This window comes from Pleuronectes platessa, chromosome 13 (assembly GCF_947347685.1).
Source record: "Pleuronectes platessa chromosome 13, fPlePla1.1, whole genome shotgun sequence".
Classification (NCBI taxonomy): domain Eukaryota; kingdom Metazoa; phylum Chordata; class Actinopteri; order Pleuronectiformes; family Pleuronectidae; genus Pleuronectes; species Pleuronectes platessa.
The window spans coordinates 16,645,389-16,667,620 of NC_070638.1; the positions used below are offsets into that span (position 1 = coordinate 16,645,389).

Below are 22,232 nucleotides of genomic sequence, written 5' to 3' on the forward strand. Positions count from 1 at the left end.
AGGCTGCTGTGTTTCCACCGGAATCGAACGATGTGCTGATGGTGGCCGGTCACAGAGACTCGTACCTGCCCAGAGGAAGTGTTCACACCAGAGGTTCAGACAGCGGGATCGTCCACAGCTGAAAACAAGCCACAGACATGCAGAGAGTCGTTGTTGTGACCGGAGCCAACAGGTGAGATTTGACTGAATAATACACACTCGATCAGTGTGTGTGTGTGCGTGTGTCCGTGTGTGTGTCTGCGTGTGTTTGTGACTGTGTAAACATTGTAGCTTCACTGTGGCAGTGCACTTTCGTCCGATTGAGAGATGAACTTCATCTAAATCCATGACTAGTTTCTGTCATGTTATAGACTTTGAAGTTTTTAAATTGTATGACATTTTTTTTGATCTGCTAGCAAACATACAAAGCTCAAAACATTAACCAACAAAAAAGTATTTAAACACGTTTCCATTTTTAAAATAGTGAAATCAAAAGCAACAATATTAAAAAAAAAAGATAATTGCTATAGCCCCAGTTTGGTCATACAAAATGTAAGTCTACATTAGAGCCTTACATATATTAAAATAAAATTATTTTACTCTCCATCTCTCTCTATCTCTTTCGCTCTCTCTCTCTTTCCATCTCTTTCTCTCCGTCTCTTTCTTTCCATGTCCCTCTCTCTCTCTCTCTCTCTCTCTCTCTCTCTCTCTCTCTCTCTCTCTCTCTCTCTCTCTCTGCAGTGGCATCGGCCTGGCGTTGTGCGAGAGGCTGCTGACTGAGGACACCCAGCTCCGTCTGTGTCTGGCCTGCAGAAACATGCAGCGGGCCGAGGCCGCCCGCGACACCCTGCTGACGTCTCACGCCGACGCTCGCGTGGACCTGCTGCACCTGGACGTGGGCTTTGTGGAGTCGGTCCTCGCGGCCGCTCAGGAGGTCAAGGCCAGGTGAGAGACCTTTGGTACACTGACCTTATAACTCTGTTTGGTTTCCTTGACACTGCTCCTTGTCCTCTTCTCTCTATGGTTTTAACCACTATGAATATGAATTGGAAACTGATGCGTCCTTGGTGCACGTTTGTGTTTTTCTACAGATACAGCAGAGTTGACTTTCTGTATCTAAATGCAGGAATTATGCCCAATCCACAAGTGGATGTCAAAGCTTTTTTCAAGGGTCTGTTCTCCACGTAAGTGTCCAAACCCACCTCCTGACTTTGCATGATTTTTTTTAAATTATATGATCTTGCCCTATAGTGCGCTGGCCATATACCACTGTATTTAGTTCATGTTTGTGCTCTTATGTAATCTTTTCCCCTCTCACCACAGGAATGTCGTCAACATGTTCTCTACAGCGGAGGGTATCTTAACTCAACAGGATCGAGTCAATGCAGATGGACTGCAGGAAGTTTTTGCCACCAACCTCTTTGGTCATTTCCTTCTGGTACATACCTCAGATGGCCCTATTAGCATCATAGTGTAGCAGCACAGCATCTGCATATGGACATATTTGTCAAAAGTAAAACAGGTTGCAGGGTCGATGTTCATATTACATTTATTATATTTGTTGTGTATTGATAAAATCAATACATGTGGATATACTATTATATCATATAAACCCATCATACTAAATCTAAGTAAATTAAAGGTAAATGATGTCAAGTTTCCGCATTGTGGGACTATCATAGAATTAAAGTTATTTACTACACTACTGAAATACTATAGTATATTCTAGAAATATAATTTAGAAAATGTTAAATTATTATAACAACATTGTTGTGTTGTTGACTTATAATTTGTGACTTATGCTGTGAATTATTCACTAGACAAATTCAAGACACCTCATCAATTTTAGGCCTGTGAGTGTTTTGTCTTATATACAATTCATAATAAATCAGTATGAAAATGTGATTGCACATTAAACATTAAAGAGCCCTTTATTGCCTTATTACACCAGTTTAAAATAGATACAACAGAATATGTAAATATAATGAGGCAGCTATTAAGGTCTTTAATTACCAGCAGTGTAGTTTAAATGTTTCCTTATATTTGTGATGTATTACAGGGATTGAAATCTTAACCATTTCCCTCTTTGCAGTTATCTTGACCTGTTGCTTGATATTCTTATTCATTGACATTCCTTCCTTCTCTGTGTTACAGATCAGGGAGCTGGAGCCTCTGCTGTGTGAGGCAGGACACACGTCCAGGGTAGTGTGGACCTCCTCCAGTAACGCCCGCCGCTCTGCCTTCAACATCGAGGACCTGCAGCACAGAAATGGGACGGAGCCCTACAGCTCCTCGAAGTACGCTTCAGACCTGCTCAGCTTGGCGCTCAGCAAACACAAGAACAGCCAGGTTCGTCTTTCACAAACACACAGTGTGTAGACCTGGAACTGGAATGGCTCAGTGTTCAAGTTTGAGATTATTCTAAGACTCCAGTCCTGTGCAATATGTTATTCTCCCAGTCGTCATTGTCATTGGCCAGTAAAGACAATAATGTAGAGAAGCACTAAGAAGATACATACTGTACATCTCTCCAGTGAATCATTAGAGGCTATTTATGATTTGTTACATAGGAGGGAAACTGATGGAATAATTGGTCTATTAAAAATGTGGTCTTATTGAAATGTTCTTTACTTCATTTTCTTTATTTACTTGTTGGATTATCCACTGGTTTTAGTAATGATAAACTCAACACAATAACCCAATCAGACAGCTCAGTGTGCGACCACATGAGTCTACCTGCTGCACTTGTGTATACATTGTGTGTTGGTCCATTTTAAAAGGTTCGCACATTGTGCTTCCTCTGAGGCTCTAGTTCAGTGTTGAGCTCTTTATTTGATGTGTATGGTTGTGTTTGTTTATAATTATGTTTCTTGAGGGCCTGAATAATTGGACTGTGGATTAATGGACTGAACGTGTGTAAAATGTTTGTAATTTCCTTTTTTATGGAGAATTTAAATTATTTCTAACATTAACCACGTATCCACTTTATTGTAATCTAAGTCTGTAGCATTATCCATCTGAATGCCCTATAAGTTCTTACAAGACATTGTCGCTTTAGTTTTTGGTTTTAATACATCAAGAGTAACTTATACAGGACCCACAGGTAGGGGTGGTGTTAACACTTGACTACAATGAGTTGTTGTGACAGTTTTAAGCTTTATTACAATAAATTATAACATTTTATATTAAAACCACCTTTTCAAAAGCACCGGTCATTTAACATTTATCTGATATTAAAGTATGTATTTTTTCCTCTCTGTGGTACAGGGGCTGTTCTCCTCTGTGATATGTCCCGGACTGGTGATGACTAACCTGACCTACGGTATCCTGCCCTCGTTCTTCTGGACTCTCATCATGCCCATCATGTGGCTGGTGAGGGATTTCTTTAAATGATCTTGACATTGAAGTTACATATGAATTGTCTCATGTTCATGTCATATATTTTCCCATGGTGCCGAACAGATCAGGATCTTCACCAACACTTTCACACTGACACCCTCCAATGGGGCCGAGGCACTGGTATGTTGTAGTGTGTAGTTCCTATGAGAAATACTTTGAGTCATCATATCTCTACAATAGGCACATTATTAACATGACTTGCTGCTCTGGTCTGTTCCACAGCACTGGCTGTTTCTTCAAAAGCCTGAGTCTCTGGACCCAAGAGCAAAATATCACAGTTTAACATCAGGGCTTGGAGCAAACTACACTCAACCTCGACAGGTGAGTCCCGTGAGAACATGAGAAAGTGCTCAGACAGTAACACATAGAAAGGTACTGTGATAAGCTGCCTGAGATACTCTATTTACATACGATTAACCTCTGTGTGTTTGTGTTTCAGATGGACATTGATGATGACATGTCCGAGGTCCTCTACTCAAAACTTCTTGAACTGGAGAAGGAAGTCAGAAGGAAACTCAGCGAGAGAAACGCTGATGACAAAGCAGAAACAGTACCTCAATGAGGTGGAGTGAATAAAAGTGCTTGTATTCATTATACATGTGTTTTTATATGTGAATAAAACAACCATACTTCTACTACTTCACTCTAGTTCATGTTGGCTACAGGAGATGAAGCTACTTCTGGATTCACTGCACTTGGGGAATCCTTCAAATCCTTTGAAAATTTGAAAACAGTGAAGCAATGAAAGAGACATTTTAAGCAGTTACAAGTATTCATTTACAGCATATATTTATTAAAGAGAAAATGTATTGTCAAAATGTAACCTCACTACAGTACAAATACTCACAACTCCATGAAAAAACTGTACGCACAAAAACGACTGCAAACACTCAAAACAGCATGCTGGACCACTAGGTGACGATAAAGTCCATTTGAACAATATGTCAAATACCAGAGAAGAACATTGTGAAAAATGCTCTGAGCTTATTCTGCTTTGGAGGTAGTTACTTCAAAACCAAATCAACAGTAGCTCGTCATTTTTTTAATCATATCTTTGGTTATAGTTCGTTGGGTCATGTCTGACATTCCCGCCAGAGTATTAAAACCACAACCTGAAAGAGGTCAATGCACGATGCTACCATTTTATAACCATCTGATGGTTTTCTTTTTTAATTTAGCATAAGATTGAATTCCTTGTTATTTTCCAATCTTATAACAGTTGGTAGCTTCCACATAAAATTGCTGTGAAATCTCACTTTCTGTGTCTCATTCAGGCTGTTGTCCTAATATTGACATAAAAATATTGGTGTCCATGGAAATGTGTCTAATGTAAAGTCTGCTTTTATTCTCAGTCCCCTGACGGCAACGCTCTAAAGTCTTAAAACACACACCTACTGTCTCATAAGAACAGCTGAAAGCACACACTATTCCATTAATGAGACATTTTGTCCTTTCTACAAAACTACTCATGTGACTTTTGATATTTTAATTTATCAATAATACAAATGTACATTTTCCTACATCAAGCTGAGTCATTCACAACCCCCAACTGTTTATAAAGTCTGATAAAACCATTCATGAACTGACCTGCCACATGTTTTCAATAATGTCATATTGTCGTGATGTGAGATCAATACCAGCAGGAGTCTTGTGTGTTGGTAATGTGTTGTCTAATGTAGTCACACCACCTGATAGCTGTATCCTGTTTCCTTTTAAAACAGACGTTTTTCATTACAAACTGTAATTAGCTGTTTGTTTACCGTCTGGTTTTCCTGAGGTCATCGACTGACCTCCAACACCGACCTCCAACTCAATCATCAGCTGTCATCTGAAGCTCACCACAGATCAATAATGATGATGCCCGACGAGCACATGAACTGTTTGTTCAAAGAAGTGATGACCTCAGCGATTGACCTTTCAAAATATAAGACATTGGCTTATTCACTAAAGTGATGAGTTACATGACACTTTTCTTTTGTGAATGTTTTGATTCAGTGGTTTGCTCTAACACATTAAATTAAAAGCAGCAGACTGTTGAACTCGTGGTTACATGAGCTGATGAGACATGTTCAGCTGTCACACTGATCTCCTGCGGGTTATTTTTCTTTTTGCCAACTCTGTTAAAGGTGGACTTGAATTTTCAGATTTTCTACTTTGTGTGGTCTCTTCTTTACATTTAAAAAATCTGTTTTAAGTGTGACTTTTTTATTCTAGCAGTTGTTGCAGTCTTCTCTGTTAACATGCCTGGGCAAGAGAAAGAGTGGGAATAAGAGGGAAATGAGCAGGTTATGAGACTAATTGAAAAAAAAAAAGACTGGTTAAAAAGTTTTAGTTATTTTTCTAAATAATGTGTGTTGTCTTTAAGTTCCACAAAGGATCAGTGGCTCTAGATTAGTTCTGACTGTAAGTGAAACAGAGAGGAACAAGGCTGTAAGAGAGAACGCCCCTAGAACAGCAGATCCCTCATTTAAACAACAAATAGAGAGCAAACAGTCATTCACTATCTATAGAACTTGATAAATAAATGTTCTGTCATTTATGTATGTGTATATGAGTTGGTAGCCTTTCCGGAAAGTTGTAATATAACCGTTGCAATATAACAGTTCAAGAAAGGACACATGAGTACTGGCCACTGGATCTCCTGAGGATACACCTGAAGTCTGCTGTCCAGTAATAAATGGAGGCTGTGTATATAAACAGGCTTGCTTTTAATTTGTTATATATACACCATTAGATGTGAAGCAGTACCTGTTAAATATAAACTGCATCTCTGAACACCACTGTACTGTGGCAGTAATGTGGAGATAATGAAGAGAAATATTCTTCCAAAACCAAGGAGTGGATATATTGATAAATGTGTTCTGCAGGGAATGAAGAAGACTTAATAAATGTGTGAGGGTATTCATAAAAAAAAAAACTGTTCCTTAGCAACAGCATTCAGGCTCTGTTCAATGTGCATTGTGGGAAAAAGAAAACCTTTAGCTAGACGATGTTTATGGTCTGCTCCCTATGACTGAGTGTTTCATCTGACTGTAACTAATGTTGCTGGTCATGATAATGCATGAGGTCCATCTTAGCTTCAACACTATATTCTAATGCTGTTGTATTGTGTGATATTAAGCATAAAAACAAAAGACATTCACCATTGGTAAGGAGTGATATTTAGTTTCTCCCTGTCATTAATAGTACTTAATGAAAGAGGCACAACATATGTAAACAAACATAGTTAGCACATCATGACATCATCTGTTCTGCAGATCAACACAATAATTGTTGTGTTGTAGACAGTGTGTCTGTTCACCCATGTTGAGGAAGAGGTCAGTGGAAAAGCTTCACTGCCCTCTATTGGTAAAAAAAAGTAAGACATCCATACCTGTGCGTGCCCTGCATGTTGCATGGAGGTAATAACAAGGTAGATGAGAGTAGAGCTATTTGTAGCCAGAGGGAACTAAAATAATTCCTGTTCACAATTCTTTGCTGCATCTGATGCGTCACAGATGTTACAGGTTTGGTGGGACTGACACTAAGAGACACTGGGGTTAAGTCATAATATAGACTTCCTGTTTATGACTGCAAGCTGCAGAAGTTTAGAAGTGTACGTAAGCAGGACAGCTTCAGGATAAATAGTCCACTAGGTCATATTTTATTCTCTCCGTCTGCATCTCAGAGCCAGCCCTCTTGTTGCTGGGCCTCTCCAGAGCAGCTGTGATCTGTCTCTTGAGTTAATTTCTCAACAGGATTTGTCACTGTCCAAAGTTTATCAGAATAAACTGGTTTTAAAACACGAGCAGGATCAGTAGGTGAACAAATGTCACTCTGGGTTTTACAGAGGATATGTGCCAAACTGTTTCTTGGCTGACTGCTCACTGAAGTCGTGTTGTCGCTGTGGTTGTCAGACATCTTTTGGAAAAGAAATAGTCCCAACACATAATCCACAGTAAAACCACAATTTATCATCTGACAATTTGTTTTTCTACAGATTAAATGATCTGGCTTCAGATTTACTGTACAGAATAAAAGTGGTAACCATCTTTTCATCTGATGCTCAGCAAAAAATGTAAATGATGGGGAAATATCTAATACCTAAAAATCTAATGTACATGCCAGTCAAACCAAAACACAAAAAGTACAATAAAAGCATTTACATATCACACTAAACAGAAGGGAACAGACAGCAGCCTGCCCTCATTATAGGTCCTGTCAAAATGCTCAACATCCGTATGAGATACAGACTGTCAATGTTCAGCTTATCACTAACATCAGAGACCGGATGGCAACTCGATTTCCTAGCACCAGACAGAAAACATCTGAGCTAAAGCCTTCATGCAGAGGCCTCCGGACATCTCAGATCAACCGTCTTTGAAACATATTTCAGGTCAGGCAAAATATAAGCCAGAGACAATTTTAAAGGTATAAGACTGTGTAACAAAATCTATCACATGCAGATATATAGTGTTTCCTTGCAGAAATGTGTCTGTGTTCTGCTGTGAGACAAACATGGCATTTTTATTTGATAAAACATATGAACATGTGTGTGTCATGATGTAATCGTGTGGTTTATATGATGCTGATTTCCTGCAGACTCACCGTTCTCCAGGCGCATGTTTAATGTACTGAGAGCAGTGCAGATATTGATGTTATCTATTCTGACAAGGAAACACAGATTTGTCTGAGTTCTGCTGTGAGACAAACATGGAGCATTTATTTAATCACATACATGTTCATTTCTGTCATATCCTACATTTCCTACAGTATTATGTGATTAATATAAACCAGAGGCTTGTTTCCTGCAGACTTACCACGGATCAGACTAATCTCAAATCCAATGGAAGCAGTGCAGACATAAATATTGCCTCCTTGCTGAAGTATGTGTTCTGCTGTGAGACAAACATGGAATATATATTTACATGCATGCACATTTCTGTCATACTCTGTTATTTTCCTGTAGCGTTGGGGCTTTCTGCACCACTCACCAGTCTGATGTTAAATCCACTTTGTTTCCTTATAGAAATGTGTCTGTGTTCTCCTGTAAGTCAATCCTGGAATATGTATTGTATAACATGCATGTTCATTTCTGTCATACTCTGGTGTTTGCCACAGTATTATGTGCTTTATATAAACCAGGAGCTCGTTTCCTGCAGTCACACCACTCATCAGTCTGAAGTCAAATCCACTGAGATGCCTCCTGCTGTGTAACATCCAGTGCCATACTGGAGCAGGATTAGAGCAGGAGGACATGACACTTACATAATGTCAATAAAAACATTGCGGCCGCCGCGTGCTCACATTGGTGCGCGTGGCGCGGTGTCCCGGATGGTGCTCGCACCGGAAGAGAAGGGGCAGCTCTCCCAGCCATCTTGTGGCCGCATCCCGCGATTCGTTCGCATCAAGCCTCGTAGAATCGGAGGTGAATCCCGCTGAAGGGGCGCCATCATGCCCGGACACCTGCAGGAAGGCTTCGGCTGCGTCGTGACCAACCGGTTCGACCAGCTTCTGGACGACGAGTCGGATCCGTTCGAGATCCTGAAGGCGGCCGAGAACAAGAAGAAGGAGGGGGCCGCCGCGGGCTCCGCCAAGTCCGCGGCGCAGGCAGCCAAGCAGCCGAAGAAGGAGTCCCAGAAGGACCGGAAGAACCCGCTACTGGACAAGAAGGAGGAGAGCCAGCCCCCTGTCCCCCTGAAGAAAGAAGGTGAGCGTGTCCTCTCTGCTGCCGCGGTGTCCTGCGTGTTTATCCGGCTCTGTTATCCGCAGCTCCGTTAGCGGCAGGTGTTGGCTGCCGCTGGTCCGAGCCAAACACAGCCCGAGGGCGCAGGGACCCTGTCCGGCTGCGGGTAGAGGACACACCGGTCCGTCCTCACCGGCTGAGGACGGACACAGGCGGGTGACAGCAGCGGCACCGTGCAGCTCCGGTGGAGTCCTCTGTGCTGACCGAGCCAGTGTTGTGTCGCAGAAATGGTTTGCACTGGAGATGAAGGTGTAGTGTTGTGTTGCTGTCCTCTGGAGGATGCTCTGGAGGATGCTCTGGAGGATGCCCGTGCCCCGGCTGCAGGCTGCACGGAGCTTTGCAGGATGTTCACCTGTGAGCGGGGCCGAGCGCACGGAGCAGACCGCTGTTTGTTGTGATGGTGTCTTCGCTCTGTGAATGCTGCATAGTTGTGGAGCTCATTGGCTCTGAAACACCAGTGGGTTTCCGGACAGACACTGTGAACTAACAGTTGCACTGCTAATGTAAAGCTGCTGAGGTGACGCTTAGTACATCAGGAGCTTAAACGGCTCCTTTCCATGAAACAGTAAGCACGACTGTAACTCTGAGTTTACTCCATCTGACTCCTGCTCGTGTGATCTGCAGGAATCAGGCGGGTGGGCCGGAGACCGGATCAGCAGGGCCAGCCCGGTTCCCAGCACCAGGGAGGCCAGGGCGGCCAGGGAGGCCAGGGCGAAGGGCGACCCGGGGACAAGAGGCCGGACAGGAGACCTCCCCGAGAGCGCCGCTTCGAGAAGCCCGCCGAGGACAAGCCCGAGGGACCTGGCGAGTTCTCAGCAGACAAGTGGGTAGCTGTGATGAATGACGAAACTGAGATATAAAAAGGCTGATAAGCACAAGGCCGTCTGGTGCTATCAGAGGATCAGTGTGAGGCTGTGTGCAGGAAGCATCGATTTGATCTTAACTCTCTTAACCTCAACAGAGCAACCATCAGTGAACTGCATGGTTCTGAGGCTGGACTGCTATTTGACATTTAAGCCAACACTTCAGTCATCTTAAGTGTCGTCTCTTTGGCCTGTGCACAACCGGTATTAACCTGCGTACAGGTGTAAATATACCCAAGATGCATTGCAGGCACATTTGAGATCTGATCACTAAGACAATATTCAGAGGGGGTCTGGGACGCATGTGGCCACATCCTCTTAAAAGTGTGAACTAAACACTGATGTTGTCGTTTCTCAATAATACAGATGCTTGATACCACTTTCCCCTTCCTGATGATTCAGATACCTGATTTTTGTGTATAGGCCGATGAAGAACACTGATCCAATACCAGTTAATTTAAATGTATGACAACTTGTAAAACGTATTTTAACAGCTGTATGCTAATTACCCTGTATGGCCATGTTAATGATGTGGTTTGGGATTGGTTCATAGATGTGCTTACTCGCTGATGCCCTACCCGGCGCTGGAGAATGATTTCTTGACGTTGACAACAGACCCAGGTGTCATCGTCAAGACTCCACACATGTTCAGCATTTCAAACAGAAATGCTGAACATGCTTATTTGCACACAGAACACTCGAGAAGCATTCTAACGTCAGGTGTGAACATGACCACCGTCCACCTACGATGGCTGGGAATTAATTAACATGCTCTTCTGTGTCCAGCAGGCCTCCTGGAGACCGGCCCCCTCGAGGGCGTGGTGGCGGCCGGGGTGGGCGCGGTGGAAGAGGGCGGGGCATGGGCCGAGGAGACGGCTTCGACTCCCGTGGGAAACGAGACTTCGAGCGACACAGCGGCAGTGACAAATCGTGAGTCAGTCCTGAACTTAGGCTTTAGCAGAGCAGGGAAATCTAAAAATAGAAATGACTCGTCGACAAACTGTGTTGTTGTAAGGAGATTATTTGTTGGCCTCTTTAACACAAAGTTGTCAAAATCCAGTGACCCTGTTCACAAACCAAACAACACAAGGACTCACTGACCTCTGCAGAGGTCAGTGAGTCTTAATGTCTGCAATCAAGATCAGGTATTCTTTTTTTTCCAAGCTGTGTTCACTAACCTACTTTTGACTACAGACTAAAGAGTTGTTGTTGGAACTACTCCCACTGTGACTATTTTCACACAGCCTCCATCACGGTGTGTGTCCTCCTGTCTGTTCTCACTCCAGCAATCAGAAGGTTGAGGAGAAGCGCAGTGGCAGCGGCCCACACAACTGGGGCAACGTGAAGGAAGAAGCGAGGTGAGCGTTCACAAACAGACACACACACACACACACACACACGGCCTGTTTGTCTGAGTTGTGTCCACTGTCTGCACAACAACGAGGCACATCATGAATCAGCCCAGACTTTGCTCACTGTGGTGGTTTCCAGATAAAGTCAGTTTAACTTACGATGCACCGCTTTGTTCAGCTCTGATCAATTACCTGAATTCGGTTCTCTGCTGTTTAGAGTGTGGATACCCAGGCCGGGTTCACACGGAAGGTTTGAAGTGTTTGGCTCAGGTTTAGTCAAGTTGGCATGGCTACCTGCTGGGTTTCTTTACGCTGCACATGCCTGTGATCAAGGGAATGGGCTTGTGTTGGATTCAGACATAAAAAGATACCTCGCTCAGTTTCCTCTTGGGTTCGGTTGGGTTTGGACAGAAATGCCCCGCCACACTCAACCGCCAATCCTGCATCGCTTTTCTTGCTCATCATAGTTGTTGCCTGTGAGGTAACGTGATGCTTTAGGAAACCACACTTTAAATATTTACAGAAAATCATTAAATTTAAATGCGTCCCAAAGCAGTAATTTAAGTAAGCTACAGATAGGAACGGGGGAGGGGTGTAACCTGCTTGGCCAACTCGTTCAATGTTTGGAAAAACTTGAACAAGAGAATGGAATCTATTAGATGTCCTCGTCAAAAGTGTTTAACAATTTTCCTGACTTTCAGACATTTGGCATCAATATTTAAAATTTGATTGGCTTGTTTTTGTTGGATAATGCCATCAGCATCTGACATTGGATTTGTTTACAAATAGTGTTGTATTGTTTCTTAGTCACAATTACTTAAATACTGGTTGTGTTTTTACATGCCCATTTGATTGACTTATTTAAGGTTTAATTTAAACCTGCATTATAGGAAGTTTTCATTTAAAAAAATAAACTTCCTTCAGTGAAACACTTTCTTCTTCAATGATAAAGTTGCACATTCGATACGTTGCTGGCGCTGTGTATATATATATATATATATATATATGTGTCAAATAGTCTGTATTGACAAGGTGCCTTTGTGACTTTGTTCCCAGTGAGACTGAACCGACTGCCGCCCCGGAGACGACCCCAGAAGGAGAGGAACCTGCACCTGCTGGATCTGAGAACAAGTGAGCATGCACTTCCTGTCAGATGACGATTAGTCGGGTGATATTCAGGAAAGAAACATCATCTGTTTACGTAAAAGCCAGGAAAGGTAGCTTGTAGCTGCAGAGCACCATCGGCAGGTCTTATAAGACGGTCTTTGTCACAAACTGTTCTGCATTCTGCTCCCACAGCTGTGGTGGATTGGGGATAAAAATTGCTACTGACCTTTTGGCCCTCGGGATTAGAGCAGGTATCGAGCTAAGAGGATCTGCGGCTCTACGTTTGAATTTGCTGCATTGTTGTGTGTGGGCTTCCCAGGGAGAACGAGGCGGAAGAGGTGAAAAACGAAGGCCCCAAAGAAATGACCCTGGACGAGTGGAAGGCCATGCAGGACAAGGAGCGCACCAAGGTGGAGTTCAACATCCGGAAGCCCAACGAGGGCGCCGACAGCCAGTGGAAGAAAGGATACGTGCTGCACAAGTCCAAGAGCGAGGACGTATGCGTCGAGGTGGGTCCACATTTATATTATTCCAAATACTGTTATTTGTGGTTATTTACATTTTCAAGCATAAACCAAAAGGAAAGACTACAGGGAAATATGGAGTTTTGAAAACAGGAAGTCGTGCACAGATAATATAAAAGGTTTTTGTATTCTTTGAGTCATTGCATTCAAACGATTGTGTGCATGACAGAAAGTTAATGATAATTCAGATAGGGAGTATGTTGCAACAGTTTTAGACATAGCACGGACACTTTCCTGTTTGTCTATTCCTTGAATTTGATGCATTTAAATGGAACATTTCCGGCTGGACTCCAGGGACACACGCTCAGGTTACTGTGAAGGTCACTTTGACTTTCTCACAAGCTGAGACGACATCACACGTGTAAATACTCATGTTTCTCGTGTTTCAATTTTCAGAAGCCTGTCGGTGCTGTGATTGACCCCCCAGAGATTGAACCAGAAGCTCCACCAGTTTACCAGAAGGTGCCTGAAGCTCTCACACTGCTCATTCATCCACACAGACTATGAAAACATTTGGGGGGTAATTTTTAATCTATTTTGGGCAGAGGAAATAAAGGCTCTAAAGCTATTGTACTAAACGATGCACACTAAAACCTGTACCTCATGTTCACTCTCATTACCAAATACAAAACAAATGGAAGGCAGTTAATCTCCTAACATACTTCTACATCTTCTCTTGTCAGCCGCCCGGCCCCATCGACGAGTCCAGCGAGCACCATTTCCGCAAACCAGCCAACGACATCACATCCCAGCTGGAGATCAACTTTGGAGACCTGGGCCGCCCCGGCCGCGGGCGTGGGGGGGCGCGCGGAGGCAGGGGAGGCCGCGGCGAGAGAGGCAGCAGGCCGGCACGCGGGGGAGGACGGCCCGAAAAGGTAACAATGAAAGCTGCCAACAACAACAAAGGTTTAGTGTCCCGCACAAAAGATTCAGCTCACTGACTGAACAGGCTGCAAAATCACTGACGTGGAAAACCTGCTGCGGAAAACTGAAGCCCTGAAATAACAGACCAGTGAACACATGCTCCACTCTGGAAAACTCTCACTGACCTCATGACAGTGGTGCTTTTTTGGTGTGAACCACAATTTGAATAGTGTTAAACTGTGAAGTACTAAAAGCTATCATCAAATGCTTATTTGGACTCACAGGGTTAAAAGGGTGCATCACTCTGATGTATTTCCGGCAGTCCGATTCCACAGAGGCGGAGCACTTTGCCTGCTCGGCTCCTGTTGGTGTGCATTTCCTATGTGGGAGTTTAGACTGAACCGGAAGCCACCCTGCAGAGAAACGGTGCAGGAAGTTCAACTTGTGGAGAGGCCCTGTATCAGAGCAGTGTAGAGCTGGAGGAGGCAGGGAGGAGACACAATGAGCCTGGCAACTGTACGAAACTGTAGAAGTAGAGCGCAATAATATATTTGAAAAGATAATAGGTAGTAAATGATTCTAAAGCAAAGGTTCATGAAGGGAAAGGATGTTAAGCTGCACACTCCCCTTTGCCCTTTTCGCATGAAAATCTAGCACAAGCTGTCGCACCAAACATCCAAAGATTACATTTTGATTTAATTGAAAATCACTGTACATTTCATGCAAACTAATATCAGATACCCCATAACCATGTTTTAAAAATAAGATATGATGAAATGGAATTTCTTGCATCATATAATGTATATTTGTTTTAATATAATAATCTGCAACAAATGTTCAGTATTGCAATGGGTTATATAAACACCATATTGATATGGCTCCTTATACTTAGACACTAGCTACAATAAAGGGGCTTTAAAGGGTTATCACTAAGATGTCAAAGTAACAAGTAATGCAAATATTGTATAATTATTAGAAGTTACAGGCAGATGAGTTCAGGGAAACTATGGAGTTGACAGTTAATTGTTTTTGGGTTCAACCTTCACACACACTTTGTAATAAGATCCATTGTTAAAATGAAACCATTGATTGACCATGGCAGCTTTACGGATGTATAAGCCCAGTTAACCCTGTCCTGGTTCTTGTGTCTCCCTCCAGGCGAGCGGCGTGTCAGTCCCCAACGTGGATGATCCTGAGGCCTTCCCAGCTCTGGCCTAGGACCCATTCTCCACCACCAGCCCACCCATCAGCCCTTCCGGGGGTCCCTCCTCTACGAGGCTTGCATGCTTACCACATCTTCCAAGTATATAAGAAAACAGAAAAAAAAAAGATTTTAATGACAAACAAAAAAAAGACTGTCATCCCATACCATCCACACCACCAGAGGACAACAATTTTACCCGTTTTAAAGGAGAACAAAAGACAAAAAACAGCGGAAAAAGGACCTCTTGTAACACTGAAGTTTTGTATTTAGGAAACATGAAAGCAGGGATGTTTTCATACTTTTCTTTTTTTCAGAGATTATGCATACATCAGTGATCATTCTTTTTGTGCTGCTTGAATTTATGAATTTATGAATTTATTCATTTCTGCAATTAGGTTGAAGTGTGTGTGTGTGTGTGTATCTTATCCCCCTGAAGCTTTTGGGCTTTATTTTTCTCTCCTCCTGACGTCCGCTCAGTATTACCGGATCATCCTAGAAAAAGACTTTCTGCTGGAGTTCTTGTTTTCCAGTAAATGCACACTGATGTGGTAGCGTTTCACTACATAGGAAACTTGTACTAGAAATCTGAAGTATGGCTTAACTTGCATTTAAAGTGTAATTACTCTGATCCTGACTACCCACCCGTTTGCGAGGCACAAGGTCAGGATGGGTATCCAGGCAAAGAGACTTCCTACTAAAGCTTGGTATTTTTCAGCTTGTTGTGCAGTGGAAGTAAATGCCTTTTCCTGTTTTTATTTATTTTTTGATAGCTTGCCTTTTATTTGGTGGACCAGTGGTTAGTAATGCTTTGTATCCCCTGATCCAGATGTGCTACCTGTGTTTTCAGGGTGTCCCAGGGCCCAATGTATATCTTTAGGCTGGTCCTCTTAGGTCATACAGACTCTACTACTTGTATATTCAGGACCACTAAGCAAATATTGTATTTTGTTGTTAAGAATGTGTTTGTGTGTGAATGTATTGAAGAGTGTGAGGCTGACTGTGTGAATTTGACAGCTGTTAAATTAAAATCTTAAAATTAAAAGTATTCCTCCGCTAAGAACTTGCCATTCTCCAGCAGTAGATTGCACGTTCTGGCCTGAAGTAGTTCATACTGTGTTTTGAAAAGTGATTGTTGAAATCTATGCGAGAACGATAGACTGTGGATATATCTAGCTCTTACAGTATCTGTAATATCTTTTCAGATCTCAAAGCACTTGGGTTTTTATCAGCAACAATCCCCTGAAGATTGTGTTTTTATTTTCCTTTTCCCTCCTGTGAACCATAATTGCTGTTTTTATTTAATTTTGTTGGTATTTTATCAGTGCAGCAGCACCATAATGCATAATTTGTCTGAAAGAAATGTCCGCTGTCATCGTGGAGCAATCACGAGCTACAGAATGTATTGTACGGTGATGTTGCTTGTAGCCACCTGTGTCAGTCATTTCCAGTGAGCGTTTATTTTTATGAAGTGAGTACATTCCACATTTGGGGGGGGGGGGGGGGTACTGAAGGCATTGGGGAGTGAGTTCAAAGCTTGACATGCTGTGCGCTGCGGTGACTCGCTGGTGATGCACTGATACAGGTTGCTGCAAAAGTTTTCTCGTGCGACTGTTTGAGCCACGTGACGCGAAAGTTTCTCTTGCAAACATCCCTGTTCTAATAAATCGCTTTAGAGGTGTTACATGTACTCTGCCAGTGGCTGTCGGGGGTGTTTTAAAATCCATACTGTGACTTTAAAAGGTGTAAAAGACGCTGATGACTCTTCATTGGCTTCAAAACACTGAGGCGCTGGTGTGTTTCAGGCCGGCAGTATTCCCTGTTGATCCCATATGGACCTGAGTGAGACGTAAGCAGTGCAGACAGGTTGGATTTACACTCAGTTACAGTTTTTAGGCAGCTCTGAATTAAACCTTCATCTGTGATGTTGACTCACCTTAATGGACTATGAAGCTACCATCAGTTATATCCATCGTATATAATTGTTTGGATAATAAAACTCATTAACTCATCACCTAGAACAAAGATTCACCAAATCTGGAATATTATAAACTTGAAGGTTGGATTTACTATAGGATTGGTGTATTAGACTTGCAGCTAGCTGTAGCTAGTAAAAAAAAAAATGTATGTAGCTATGAAGTTTTGTTTATAGAGATTTTAGTTTCAACTCTGGTTTGAAAAGTATAGATCATGTTAGCTGGGTGACATACGAAGAAATACGTTTGTCCCACATTTACTAAATATCCTTCAATGTCAAGTGTACATGAATCAATTTGATTTAACACGGTAAAAAGGGAGGAGAACAGGAAAGGTCAGTTGCCGAATCTCTGATAATAAACTCAATTTATTAAGCGCTTATCAAAATCCACATTACATAGCGCCTTACATTGTCAAAAAACTTAAACAGTAAGATCAGCAAAATAGGATAAAATCATTCGGTGTGTGAAAACAAAAATTGGGAAATGGAAATTGAAGGCTGAAGAAGGTCCTGTAAAGACATGATCTCTTCATGCTGTTGATCCAGAGCCTCGGGGCCTTCGCTGCCAAACGAAAACTCTCAATATGAAAGTTATATATATATATATATATATATATATAAGAACAAAGAAGAAAATTCCACAATGAGGGAGGTAACATTATGGTATTATAGAATAAAACATAAATAAATAAAACATATAGATAACGTACCTACTAACAAAACATGAGAGCGATTGATTGAAATAAAAAAGAACCTGGAACAATGGATTTTTTTTAACCTTTTAGTTTTTCCCTTTAATTGAAATAAAGTAGTTGAGAAAGTTATGCATTGATAATGCTATTCCATTAACTTTATGGATATAATTGATTCCCAGAATAATAACATAAGATTGACTGTTTATTAAATGTTTACGTCCAGTTAATTTACGTCATAAAGTCAAGATAGTTAACTTCCTTCCTCTTCCGTTTTCGCCGACGGAACTTCCTATCGCCGAGGCGTCAGACGCTGTTGTGCGCATGCGCAGCAGGACTCGAGGTCTCCTGTCGAAACCTCTCAGGTATTAATGGCTGAGCTCCGCAGACATCGACATGAGCCCAGAGACAGAGACGCATCGGCCGGGGGACAGTCCTCCAGGGCCCGGGGAGAGGGCTCCGGTGAAGGCGGCTCCTCCTCGGTCATGCTGAAGCTTCTGGCCGCTGTGTTCTACGGAGTCAGCTCGTTCCTCATCGTCATTGTCAACAAGAGCGTCCTGAGCAGCTACAGGTACAAAGTTCAGAGTTCAAGTCAGAGGGAGCCCGCTCTCCACATGTGTGTTTTGTTATATGACTGGTATCACTGTAACGATGAGCTGAGGGAGAGGACACGGTGAATGTTGGAGCTGTGAGGACTGTCACTGGGTTTCTCCACCTGCACCAACCTCTCCCTGCAGCAACCTCCATGTTTATTTAGGGAGAGGTTGGTTATTTGTTTCAGTGAATCATCAGCTCAACAGCAAGGGAAAGTCTCGAGTTCTTACAACGTGAACGTGAGAATCAAAATGTACCCAAAGTAAAAAGGTGTAACTTCAGAAAGAAACAACACATCTCACCAAGTTAATATTTTCACTTCACATCATCAAAAATAAACCTTATAATGCAACCTCATGCGTTACTGTATTGCTGGAGAATAAGGTCAAGATAAAATTGTTCATATCCGCATGAGTTATATAATATAACGTAGAGTCTATAATAAAGTAAAGTACAAGAACGTCAGTGAAAATCCTAGCTTCCACAGTTAATACTATACAGTACTTTGCAGTTATTTATTACATTTACTGCATTTGTGTTGGTTCAGAACTTGAAATCCTTGTTGTTTACATTTGTGTCGCGTTTCTATTTCATCTTTTACAATTAGGGAAAAAACATCATGAAGTTAAAAGGCCAATCTTGTGTAACGTGTTAAATCTCAGGTTGTAGGAAGTAAACCAGACGTTAACATGCAGCTAAGAAGCATGAATGAAATGGAGTAATTCCCTCCAACAAGGATTTATTAGTGTGTGAAATTTGGTGCAGCTTGACTGTTTGAATATATTTATATATGATTTATTTACTGTTGGGTCTTGTCAGAATTTATTCAAACTGTTCTGGTTAAATATTTGTTTTCAGTCCCTTTCTTCATTCTCACCACTCTCTACGTGTTTTACAGGTTTCCATCGTCAACATGTGTCGGAATCGGCCAAGTAGGTTTGTCTTAAGTGGAGTCACCGTTTTTCCCTCTGCTCTTGAACAAACACTGATGTGCTCCACTTGCTCTCCCTGCAGATGCTGGCCACAGTCGTAGTTCTGAGGACGGGGAAGATGTTGGGCATCATCTCATTTCCAGATCTGGATCTGAGTATACCAGGCAAGGTGCGCAGTGAATTCTATGAGCTGATGTTAAATATTGGAAAATTACAAATAAATAATAAATAAAGATTTTTGGGGGGGATATAAGCAGTAAGGGAGAGCTCGTTTGAGTTCAACCGCTTCTGGATCCAAACTGTTGATGAATAAACTCCTTGGTTCTTGAGAAATTTAAAAACCTCTGTGAATATCCCTCAGATGTCACCGACCATAACCCCCCACTCGACCACAGCCAAACATTCCTCCTCCTACTCTGTGTGATTCTTTTCTTTAGAACAGACAGTTTCTCACCCAATCTGTTGAGGCTGATGTGACAAAAGATTAAGTATTTTGTTATTTGTGAAACCTATTCTAAATTATAATTTAAAAAGATGCTCGACATTCCTTCTTTTAACACAAGCGACAGACGGACCTTCTGATATTCCCTCTCTAATATTAAATGTAGCCTAAAATAACTATTTCTTCTTGTAATATTTGTACTGTTGATTTAAAATTATAACTTATTCCTCAAACTCCAGTTTTTTCTGCCCCTTAAATTGCCCTAATACTCCGTTGTAATAATCTAATCAAACATTTCCTGTGCTTTGTTCTGTTCCAGATGTTCCCACTGCCTCTGCTGTATGTGGGGAATCAGATATCAGGACTCTTTGGGACACAGCGACTCAAGTGAGAGCTTGTCCTCCGTTATTATCTAATGTTATTTTCATGAAATATATTTAAACATATTTGACTCTGAATCATTTCTTTATCTCCTAGTTTACCTATGTTTACAGTCCTGAGGAGGTTCAGTATTTTTCTCACCATGGTGTTCGAGGGATTCCTGCTGAAGTAGGTTCAACTCCCTGTTTCCTTCTTTTTTTTTTTTTTACAATTTAACCAAAATGTTTTTACACGTGCAAATTAATGCTTTCGATATTTCCTCTCCTCACAGGAAGACTTTCTCTGTGTCTGTGAAAATGACGGTGTTCACCATGATCTTCGGTGCTTTCATCGCTGCCAGGTAAGCGCCCCACACACCCTGAACCCGTGTGCTGATATTCAAACCCAGGCCGCGTGTCTCACTCTGGGGTTTTACAGCTCGGACATAGCGTTTGACCTCGAAGGGTACGTCTTCATCATGCTGAACAACGTCCTGACGGCGGCCAGCGGGGCGTATGTGAAGCAGAAACTTGACTCTCAGGTGAGCAGAGCAGTTTACTCTCAACCTGCGGCGCCTCTCGTTCTTTCACCGTTTCCTGAAGAGCTGTGTTCTGCTGTTCCCACAGGAGCTGGGCAAATTTGGGCTTCTGTATTACAATGCCCTGATCATGATTTTCCCCACTACGGCGTATGCCTACTACTCCGGGGACTTACAAATGGTAAGATGTGGTTTTACTAACATGAGTTTATGTATAATATCTTTCCTGACAACTTGAGTCAGTCCTGAGGGTCTCTGTCATGTGTGTGTGTGTTTGCGTACAGGGGCTGGAGTATGACGGATGGTCCGAGCTGCTGTTTGTCGTGCAGTTTGTGCTCTCCTGTGTCATGGGGTAACTTCTACTGCCATTATTTGTTCATGGACATCATCGACTGGTCTATAAAGATGGACAGCATCACAGCTCACTGCCTCACACAGATCATAAATCCTGTCTCCTCCGTGTTAGTGGATGGGACGTGGTGCAAACTAAAAATCAAAGGGCACGTCCACTTAAGTTGTCTGTCTATGTAGGTGGTTCTAATCACCGATGATTTTCCAAGTTTTACTTTATCAGAAAAGTTTGGTTTTCATTCATTGTCGATGGTATAAAACCAGGATGATACATCCTGATGGACAGCTGAGACTGGCTCATGATTGGTTGACCGCATGTATCCATGGAACCTCGTAGCTAAATGCGCAAGGTGTTAGCGTTCATCCCTGGATAGTGGGAGGAAGTGGAGAAACGTCGTCCATGTTTATATACAGATGTATAATATAAACCCTCATCGCTGCCCTGGTGTAATTCATCTCCCATCTGTCATGCAGCTTCATTTTGATGTACTCCATCATGCTGTGCACGCAGCACAACTCAGCGCTCACTACCTCCATCGTGGGCTGCATCAAGGTGGGTCATTTCAAGCCGGTGCTGCTCTCTATTGGCTAAGTCATGAATGCAGATGTGTGAATTGACTCTCTCTCTCTCTCTCTCTCTCTCTGTCCCTGTCTGATTGCTGCAGAATGTTGTTGTGACCTACATTGGAATGGTGTTCGGTGGAGATTACATTTTCACTTGGACAAACTTTATAGGTCTGAACATCAGGTAAGACTCAGAGCATTTGACTGATTCTGTTTGAGGAGCTGATATTTTTCTGTCTGAGAACAGATTGTGTCATCTTTGTTTCTCACAGCATCGCCGGGAGCCTGGTGTACTCCGTCATCACCTTCACACAGGAGCGAGCGAGTAAGAACTGGTTGAATAATGTCGATGGTAAAATTCACTGTACCTGTCCAATCTGGGTTTTTTCTGTTTCCTGACTAAAACTCTTTTGCATCCAATTTGAACAGAAAAGGCATAAACACAGAGTCCCGACGCTGAAGTACGTCCAGAGCACATTTCATCTCAGAGCAATGTACAGAGATACATGTATATACCTACAGTATACATATCTATTTTTAAATCATTCCTTGTTTTACAAATATCTCCTGTACTTTGTTAGCTTGTGCATTTTTTGTTGCTATTTTACAATCATTAAGTAATTTTTTGAGACACTATGATCAGCTTTTATGTATGATTATGACAGCCTTAACTTGTGTACAATTATATTTCACAATGACTTTTTTATATTTGAGAAATTAATAAAAATGTAAGTATGTATTTAAATAGTTTGTACCTCTTTCAATTC

The 22,232-nt window shown here is 42.1% G+C and overlaps 3 protein-coding genes across 3 annotated transcripts; all 3 read left to right on the forward strand.

Moving 5' to 3' along the window:
* Positions 1-2: 2 nt before the first annotated feature.
* On the forward strand, positions 3-4,016 carry LOC128455311 (3-keto-steroid reductase/17-beta-hydroxysteroid dehydrogenase 7). Its single transcript, XM_053439019.1, has 9 exons — positions 3-172; positions 721-924; positions 1,071-1,163; positions 1,303-1,417; positions 2,134-2,328; positions 3,247-3,351; positions 3,442-3,498; positions 3,601-3,699; positions 3,818-4,016. The coding sequence occupies exons 1-9, from the start codon at positions 138-140 to the stop codon at positions 3,938-3,940; spliced, it is 1,026 nt and encodes a 341-aa protein (XP_053294994.1). The 5' UTR covers positions 3-137; the 3' UTR covers positions 3,941-4,016.
* Positions 4,017-8,705: 4,689 nt separating this feature from the next.
* On the forward strand, positions 8,706-16,704 carry serbp1b (SERPINE1 mRNA binding protein 1b). Its single transcript, XM_053439021.1, has 9 exons — positions 8,706-9,067; positions 9,728-9,926; positions 10,756-10,896; positions 11,253-11,324; positions 12,375-12,449; positions 12,745-12,934; positions 13,346-13,411; positions 13,633-13,824; positions 14,972-16,704. Exons 1-9 carry the CDS (start codon positions 8,812-8,814, stop codon positions 15,029-15,031), a joined length of 1,251 nt encoding a protein of 416 aa, XP_053294996.1. The 5' UTR covers positions 8,706-8,811; the 3' UTR covers positions 15,032-16,704.
* A 1,280-nt stretch (positions 16,705-17,984) lies between these two features.
* Positions 17,985-22,210, forward strand: LOC128455312 (UDP-glucuronic acid/UDP-N-acetylgalactosamine transporter). The gene is made up of 13 exons (XM_053439020.1): positions 17,985-18,255; positions 19,177-19,210; positions 19,293-19,379; positions 19,972-20,039; positions 20,130-20,201; positions 20,305-20,373; positions 20,451-20,553; positions 20,639-20,731; positions 20,835-20,902; positions 21,376-21,454; positions 21,567-21,649; positions 21,738-21,790; positions 21,895-22,210. Exons 1-13 carry the CDS (start codon positions 18,056-18,058, stop codon positions 21,903-21,905), a joined length of 1,020 nt encoding a protein of 339 aa, XP_053294995.1. The 5' UTR covers positions 17,985-18,055; the 3' UTR covers positions 21,906-22,210.
* Positions 22,211-22,232: the final 22 nt, after the last annotated feature.

Coding starts and splice junctions, on each gene's coding strand:
- LOC128455311 (XM_053439019.1), top strand. CDS start 138: ATGCAGAGAGTCGTTGTTGTGACCGGAGCCAACAG. Junction 925..1,070: donor GCTCAGGAGGTCAAGGCCAG/GTGAGAGACCTT, acceptor GTTTTTCTACAG/ATACAGCAGAGTTGACTTTC. Junction 1,418..2,133: donor TCTTTGGTCATTTCCTTCTG/GTACATACCTCA, acceptor TCTGTGTTACAG/ATCAGGGAGCTGGAGCCTCT.
- serbp1b (XM_053439021.1), top strand. CDS start 8,812: ATGCCCGGACACCTGCAGGAAGGCTTCGGCTGCGTCGTGACCAACCGG. Junction 12,450..12,744: donor CCTGCTGGATCTGAGAACAA/GTGAGCATGCAC, acceptor TGGGCTTCCCAG/GGAGAACGAGGCGGAAGAGG. Junction 13,412..13,632: donor CTCCACCAGTTTACCAGAAG/GTGCCTGAAGCT, acceptor TTCTCTTGTCAG/CCGCCCGGCCCCATCGACGA.
- LOC128455312 (XM_053439020.1), top strand. CDS start 18,056: ATGGCTGAGCTCCGCAGACATCGACATGAGCCCAGAGACAGAGACGCA. Junction 19,211..19,292: donor CATGTGTCGGAATCGGCCAA/GTAGGTTTGTCT, acceptor CTCTCCCTGCAG/ATGCTGGCCACAGTCGTAGT. Junction 21,650..21,737: donor TTTATAGGTCTGAACATCAG/GTAAGACTCAGA, acceptor TGTTTCTCACAG/CATCGCCGGGAGCCTGGTGT.